General features: G+C 40.5%; 1 protein-coding gene across 1 annotated transcript; it reads right to left on the bottom strand.

Annotated features, from left to right (window-relative positions):
* Window positions 1–8,099: 8,099 nt before the first annotated feature.
* On the bottom strand, window positions 8,100–8,270 carry LOC113922997 (40S ribosomal protein S29-like). The gene has a single exon (XM_035721875.1). It carries the CDS (start codon window positions 8,268–8,270, stop codon window positions 8,100–8,102), a length of 171 nt encoding a protein of 56 aa, XP_035577768.1.
* Window positions 8,271–8,748: the final 478 nt, after the last annotated feature.

Genomic DNA, 8,748 nt, shown 5'->3' with positions numbered 1-8,748 from the left:
GAAGTACAGGAGAAAGCGCACTTGAGAGTATTTGCAAACAGTGAACATCTAAACAAATAGTAGATAATTTCATTCTGGACAATTTATTTAAAGAAGAGACACACTCAAAATTGAGCTCATGTCATAATATTTGTCTGATTGTCTAATTATGTCCTGAGTCAAGACTATTGTTGATCTGATAAGTCAGTACCTTAAAAGTTAAATAGAATTCTTCTCTGAAATAGACATGCAATATGAATATATACAACTTAATGTACAGAATCAGAGAACGGTTGGCCTGGAAGGAAACTTTAACGGCTTCCAGCTCAATCCTTTATTTTACAAAGGTGGGACTTAAAATACCACGAGGCTAGTACAATGTGGTGTGACCAGAACTATGTTGGGGAAACATAGGTTCTGGACGACAAAGGATTGGCAGCAAAGGAACGAGAGCTATGGGAAGAGGTTTGGAGAAACTGGTTTAGTGTTGGGGACAAGGAGTGGGAGAGGGAGAGAAAGCTGTCCAGACACAATGCTGGAAGGGGTGCCACAGCCTCAATCCTATTTCCAGAAGCCTTCTTTCCATTTAGCATCGAAGAATCAAAGAATCAAGGCAGCAGAGTCGGGTGGGCTGGGGTTGGAGGCTCTGACCAGGATAATGGATGGGTCATTGCATCTCAGGGTTAGACCAGCGTGTTTGAATTTCCACACCACCCCCAAGTCTCACTCTACTATTGGCTCATCAGAGGATTCAGAAATCCAGAAAATGGAGGCTGGGGAGTCACACAGATCCTGGCCAAGGTGCTGCAGAGCTGAGCTTAGAACCCAGCTCCCCTGACTGGTCCTCTGTCCTCCACACTGCCTGTCTGATTTGAAGCTGTGTTCTGCTGTGGTCTTCCTTCCGGGACCTCCACTGTCTCTTTCTTCACCAAGATCTTTCCTTACAAAAGGATTTAATATTATTGATGTCACCCTCTAACTGAAAGACTGAGAGGTTTGGGGGAATCATTCTACATCTGCATCCTATCACATAATGGGAATAGCTGTTCCTCCCCCCACCCCACCCTGTACCACTGCCAGCCCTAGGACCACCACCTTCATCTGTGAGGCACCCATGTGTACCAGGCACGGTGAGGGTATCTACTACTTGGAGGTAGTTATTCGTACGTGAGTTCACTGATGTTTAGAGAATATACATGCCACATATGGGTATCATTCGACAGTTCAAATGAATTTACTTCTTTCTATGGTCTGTCCAGTGATTGTGAAATTTGTTTATTAGTTCTGGCTTCCGTAGCCTGACATATTGAAAGAGCATGGGCTCTGAAGCCTGCCTCTGACACTATTTGTTGTGTTAACTTGAGCAAATTCCTTAGCCACTCTGAACCTCCATTCCCATCTGAGGCAGGTGCAACACTTTCTGCCTTGCAGGGCTGCTATGACATGTGTAAGCAACGTAACATAGTTCCCAGCATATAATAAGCTGTCCATAAATGATAGCTATCATTGTATTGTTACTTCTCTTAGGAATATTTTGATCAGCCCCGTTATAAGAAAATGAGTAAAGATTAAATTGAGTTCATTCAAAAGCAATAGGAATATTAACACTAGCACAATTTGCCAAGCACTTTCTATATTTTGGGCACTGTTTTATAAATAATGACCTGTATTATCTCATTTAACCCTCACAACGACCTTTACTACCTAAAGATCATTATGAAAATCAAGGAGTAAATACTGGAAGTAGTTAGCATCGTAACTGGCATCTAATGAGCTGTGTGTTTATTAAAACAAAAAAAGATAAATACTATTATTTGCCTCATTTATCAGTTAGGGATATTGACTCACAGAGTGTGTGACTTGGCCCAAGTCACACAACTAGCAGGAGGTGAAGCTGGGACCCAAATCCTGGCAAGCCAGTTTCTGCATCCCTCACAGTGAAGTGTCACAGCAAAGAGTACTGGTATTTCCCACAGAGTAGAAGGTTGTACCCCATGATGGACATGAGGGTTATCTTCCATAAACTGGTGGAGTTGTCTTCCATGTTGCCTCTTTCCCTCATTTCCTTAGATAATGATTCCTTCCAAGCCCCTAACATCGAGTTCTCTCTCTATCTTCATCTGCTTGGGTGGTCCTTTGTCTCTCAGAAAACAACTCAACCATAATGTTTCTTTTACTCTTTCTGCTCACATAGGGACCATGAAAAGTCACCCCTCTCTCAAGAGACTTACAGTTTTAAAACAGCACCTTTTCCATCCACACCGTATCTTGCGGGTCAAGCCAGATCAGAAATCATATGCCTTTTTGTCCCCTTCTCTGAGTTTTTCTAGAATGTTCCCAATTCCCCTTTCGCACGAATCTCTATATCCTTTGCTCAAAGTCTCAGGAAACACATTCCTAAAAATGTGCATTTGTGTTCCAGGAGAAGTGTGGGGACATGTTTACCTCCTAGCTGCCTGGGTCTAGTGTGGCAGAATGTATGCTCCTTGTTCGTCCAATCATTTTTACCTTTTCTTCTGCATAACCTATATTGCATGTGTTCACACAGAAATCCTCGTTTGTATTCCAAGTCTGTTATTTTGATCTGCATGATAAGACAATCACTGTCATTTGAATCCATAGCTTGCGGGGGACCTCCTTTGCTTTTCAAGTACGATAAGTTCTTAAACACAAGCGAGATGAAAAACATATTGTGCTTCCCTCGGGGACTATTTAAAATGTAAAATATAAATATTTCTCCTTTGAATGTACTTAACTTAGCAAGCCTGTGTCTGGTTTGTGTCCTTTCAGTCATCACACTGACACTGTGTTTGCTATTCCTTCATTTGGCTGAGTCAAAATGAGCTGGAGAAGCGAAAATCAGCCCTTCAGCCTCCTCTGTGGAGCCGAGCATGCGAAAGCTTGCCAAATCTCCCTTGATCACATAATGCCTTTCAGATAAGGTTAACTCCGCAGTAGGCCCTGCCTCGTGTTCATGCTTTATGGTGACAGATAGGCTGGCGCAGGGTCTCCTGTTGCAATGAATCCATTGCGAGGAAAAGCTAAGAGGACAGTCAGCCATTCAGGGAGCCACACATCCCCTTGCCAGGCTCCGCACCTGGGGCTCGTGGTCTTGGTGAAGATAGTGGACACTCAGTCCTCCAGGGACAGCACCCCTGGGGGCGGGGAGTGGCTTCTCAGTCTCCCAGCCAATGAAACGTTTCCTCAAGCCCAATCTCATGAGGAAGCCCCATGAGGATGAGCATTTGGGGGGTGGGGTGAAATATATTTCATATAAAATTTGCCATTTTCACCATTTTTAGGTGACTGATGCAGAGGCATAACGACAGTCACAGTATGTGCTGCTGTCCTCACTTCCTCATCACACTTCTTCTACCACCAGAAACTCCATGGCCATCACGCAATGACTCCCCATGCCTGCCACAGCCTGGGCAACCTCCAGACCTCCTTCTGTCTCGTTGACTTGCCCATTCTAGATACTTCATATCATTCATTCTACGATCTTTGTCTTTTTGTCTCTGGCTTATTTCACTCAGCATATGTTTTCAAGGTTCACCCGAGTTGTAGCAGGTGTAAGAACTTCGGTCCTTTTTTTAAAATTGAAATATAATTAATATACCGTGTGATATTAATTTCAGGGGTACAGTATCATGATTTAATGACTCTGCGTTTCTCAGTGCTCATCATGATAAGTGTGCTCTGGATCCCCTTGATCTCTTTTGTCCTCTTCATCTATTTCTTTTTATGATGAAATAATATTCCATCGTATGGATATGCCGTACTTTGTTTATCCACTCACCTGCTGATGGACACTTAGGTTCCTTCCACATTCTACCTATTGAATATGATGTTGCAATGAATATTATCATACAAGTGCCTGTTCGAGTCCCTACTTTCAGTTGTTTGGGGTATACACCTAGGAGCGGAATTGCTGGGTCATTTGGGAATTCTATGTTTACCTTTTTTGAAGAACCATCAAACTGTTTTCCACAGTAGTTGTACCATTTTACATTCCTACCAGCAATGTGAGGGTTTTAGTTTCTCCACATCCGGGCCAACACTTACCATTTTCCATTTTTTAATTATTATTATTATTATCATCATTATTATTATTGTTGCCATCTTAGAGGATGTAAATCTCGTCGTGGTTTTCATTCACATTTCCCTAATGACTAAAGATGCTGAGCATCTTTTCATGTACTTATTGGTTATTTGTTATCTTCTTTGTAGATACATCTATTCGAGTCTTTTGCCTTTTCGAAATTGCATTGTGTTTTTGTTGTTGAGATTTAGGATCTCTTTATATATTCTGGAAATATGATCAGGTATGTACCAGATATATACTTTGCAAATATTTTCTCCAATCTGTTAGTTGTCTTTTCACTTTCTTGATAACGTCCTTTGATGCACAAAAGTTTTTAATTTTGCTGAAGTCCAATTGATCTACTTCATCTTTTGTTGCTTGTGTTTTTGGTGTCATATCTCAGAGTCTGTAGCCAAATCCAAAATTATGAAAATTTACCCCATGTTGTCTTGAACTTTTTTGAAGACTTATTATGTCTCAGGTACCTTTCATATAAAATCTTATTGAATCCTTATAGCAAATTATTTGGTATTATTGTCCCCTTTGATTGATGAAGACATTTAAGCTTAAAATAATAATTTGCCTAAGATTGTGCAACTAGGAAAATGATAGAGCAGGCATTTGAAAAGTGCTTCTAAATTCCTAATAGATACTAATTAGGGGGTTCAGGAATGAAATATCATCACTTACAAAATTTCTCACGAATTCCCCCAAATTGTAACTTATTCTTCAGAATATTTCCAGCATTCTTTATGAGTTTACTCATTATTATGGATATCTAAAATGTTGTGTTTAGTAAATATGAAATATTAAGTTTAGTAGTATTTATAGGGTATGGCAAATGTTCAAACATTGGAAAAAGCCAGCAGAGTTGGTTAGTATTCAAATAATGTAATATTTAGAGCTCCTAACAAGATTAACAGAACTACAAAAACATCTTGTGTAGAAATTGCCAATTTAAGGATTTCTTTGCCTCTACATCTTGTTATTTCTCAAAACATCATCCACAGGATTTAAATAAAGCATACAATGTGTATAAACTTATTAATATTTATTTTATGTGCCAGAATGACTCATGATTAGCAGCAGGTAGAGCCAGAAGCACACACTTATAAACAGCTACAAGTCAGACTGACTGATTAGATCATAAATATTCCCCTTCTATGTTGATTGCTAAGCTTTCATTTTTGCCTAGAGAATTACGTTTTCCCCTTTCCCCCAGTTTCTCAGCTGATTTTTTTCCTCAGGATGTAGAAAAACATAAATTTTCTGAGAAATGACAAAAAAGAATTCTTGCATAGAAACACTAATTAGAAGCTGATCTGGATTTTCCCCCTCAAAACCCATATTTTTCCTGTGGCTACATCTGGCAGCCTCCCAAGGGAGGCTAAGAAGGAAGGGGAAAAGGGAAAAGACCACTGGGTTTTATGAGTAGGAGGTCTTCCCATATCATAGGTCCAAAGTGTTTATTTGTTTCCTATGGCTTTGTTACAAGTTACCACAAATGTGGTGCCTTAAATTAAGGCAAATTTATTCTCTTACAGTTCTGGAGGTCAGAACTCCAGAATCAGTGTCACTGGGTTAAAGTCAAGGTGTCAACAGGCTGGTTCCTTCTGAAGGCTCTGATGTTTTCTTGCATTTTCCAGCTTCTAGCAGCCACCTACACTCCTTGGCTTGTGGCCCCTTCCTGAACATCAAAGCAGATCACTCCAGTCTCTGTTTCCACTTCAGCTCACCTTCTCCTCTTGCTCTAACTCCAGCTCCTCATCATTGCTCTTTAAGGACTGTTGTGATTACGTTGGGCCCATTGGGTAATCTGGGATAATCTCCCTCTTTTAAAGATCTTCCAACTAATCACATCTTCGAAGGCCCTTTTGCCATAGAAAGCAACATTCACAGGTCCCAGGGAGGAGGAGGAGAACTAGAAGGACTCAGCTCTGGGACCATTATTCAGCCTCCTGCATTGGGCATTGTGGTCTACTCTTCAAGTAAGAGAAAAAAGGCAGATAGGCATGGCCAGGACCTGACAACAAGTGACGTACCTATGGCAGGACACTAAAGAATGTGCCCAGGTGCCAGTGAGGCTTCATTGTACGAGGGGAAATTCAAGGTCTAACAGAACTCAACAAGCTCTTATCCCAGTCAAAGTCAAGAGCTCACAAGAGGTCTTAGCTGAATTACAAAGGGTTCACATGGAAAGAAAGGAGGCAGGGTTCCAGAAGGCTGATGCTCCAAAGTTTAAGTGGACAGCCATCGAGCAGAATCTGTTAGTAGAACCAGAGATCCTGCTTAGGCTCAGATTTAAAAGAAGATCTAGTCTCTTGGAAGGAAAACAGACAAGAATGAAGTGTGCCTTCAGGGTTTGCAGGAGAACCAGGAGAAGCAGTTTAGGCCTGCACTCGGAATTCAGAATGTGGAAAAAAGCAAAAACATAGATATTTGGCCCGAGTGGGTTAGGAGAGTGTAGGTTTTAGAAATCACGTTATCCCAACCTGGTATGATGAGTTTTGTGTGGGGTAGGTAAGTGGGGACTCAAGAAAAGTATGAGGTTCTCTATGGTTAGAACTAAGAATAAGCTCAGGCAAATCAGATTTGCAGAAACAAAGATTTAGTTATTCCTCAGGCTAGTGAGCATTTATATGTGGCATGCATGTATGTGTGCACACATAGGGGTGTATGAATTTTAGAAAGTATATACATTTGATTTATCTACTCTCCCAAGTGATACATAGCAAGATTCCCTGTAGCTTCCTGTTGCCAAAAACAATATTGCAATTAGACTCAAATACTTCTCCTGATGGACCCATGTGAGGATTTCTTTGATAGTACTCCTGCAACAGGATCTCTGGATTATAGGGTAGGTATAAGTGCTTGGTCACTCTGTGGAATGACAGCACCAGGCTACATTTCCCCCAGCAGTGCATGAGGATTCAGATATCCCCACATCCCTGTCAACCTTTGTCACTTCTAGCTTTCTAATTTTGCCTTATTAGGTGGTATGTCATGCCTCTGATCACCTGTCACATCAGCCTTAGAAGTATGTGACTATCCTCTGCTATAGATTGCTTCTTTATATCCTTTGTTGACTTGTTTATTGGAATTGTTACTTTTTTCTTGGTTGATATGAAAATGTCTCTTGTATTCTCAGATATTAATCTTTTGTTGATTTTAGCCATTACAGATCACTTTTCCATTCTGTGAGTCTATAATTTTATCCACAATGTTCTTCACATTTCACAACATTTTTAAGTTCCATGTAATTGAACTCGTCAAGTTTGAGCTTTTATTGTTTGAGGTTTCATTTAAGAATTTTCCCCATTGGAGGGAAAACTGAATGAGAAGAAGTCGGAGAGGGAGACAAACCATGAGAGACTCTTAACTACAGGGAACAAACTGAGGGTTGCTGGAGGGGAAAGGGGTGGGGGGCAGGGTAACTGGGTGATGGGCATGAAGGAGGGCCCGTGATGTGATGAGCACTGGGTGTTATATACAACTGATGAATTATTGAACTCTACATCTCAAACTAATGATGTACTCTATGTTGGCTAATTGAATTTAAATTAAAAAAAAAGAATTTTCCCCATTGAAAGTCACAAAATTATTCCTCTACATTTTCAAGTAACTTTAGGTCTTCAATCCATTTGGAGTCCATCTGTCTGGCGCTAGCTAGTAATTCAGGTTTATTTGCATCTGACAGTAGTCCATTTTCCTAACACTAGCTACCAAATAATCTATGCTTTCTCCATTGATTTGTGATGCCACTTGACTATTAAATTCCCCTATACACATGGATCTGCCTCTGACCTCTGTTTTCTGTTTTACTGGTCTACTTTGGTGCCAGACTATACTGTTTTTATTACCATGACTACGGTAAGTCTTAATAATTGATACATGTCTTGCTCATAGATTTTTTTTTAAAGCACTCATAATTGGAGTATTTTTTATTTTATGTACAATGAGTTGACATTAAAGTAGGTACCCTGGTTATCTGCAGTTAACGCAGGTTATCTTGGATGACCAATTCAAGGAAGTTCACTTAATCCAACTTAATGAAGCCTATATCCTTCGCGTACTGACGGAAACACGGGCGGCACATACTGAGGCCGTATTTCTGGACCAGACCGTGCCGGTTTGAGCAGATGCGGCAAGAACGAGAACCCTGGCCAAATTTCCTCAGATGGCTCCAGTACAGCTGCTGGTGACCCATCTTGCTCTCTCGGGTGCAATGAGGCAAAAGGCTCATAGATTTTCTTTTAAGAGTAACTTAACTCTCAAAGACCTTCATTCTTTTATTTTCTTTTTTAAATTGAGATATAATTCACCTATGGTATAATGCACCCTTTTAAGGTATACAATCCAGTGGTTTTTAGTGTGTTTGTAACCATCACTATACACTAATCAGAACCTTTTTCTCACCCTAAAAAGAAACTTTGTACCCACCAACAGTGACCGCATTTCCCTTTCCCCAAGCCCCTGGTAACTTGTAACCTACCTTCCATCTCTATGGATTTACCTCTTCTGAACATTGTACTTAAATGGAATCGTACAATACGTGATCTTTTGTGACTACCTTCTCTCACTCCGCATAACATTTTCAAGGTTCATCCATCCAGTATGTATCGGTAGTACTGAGTTTTTTTTATGGCCAAGTAATATTCCACTGTGTGGATAGACCACATTTTGTT

Source organism: Zalophus californianus, chromosome 9 (assembly GCF_009762305.2).
Source record: "Zalophus californianus isolate mZalCal1 chromosome 9, mZalCal1.pri.v2, whole genome shotgun sequence".
Taxonomy (NCBI): Eukaryota; Metazoa; Chordata; class Mammalia; order Carnivora; family Otariidae; genus Zalophus; species Zalophus californianus.
The sequence above is the reverse complement of the archived record's forward strand: the minus strand, read 5'-3'. Positions and strand labels throughout refer to the sequence as shown.

What these genes read in the sequence shown, in the direction of transcription:
- LOC113922997 (XM_035721875.1), bottom strand. Translation starts at nt 8,270, where the DNA reads ATGGGTCACCAGCAGCTGTACTGGAGCCATCTGAGGAAATTTGGCCAG.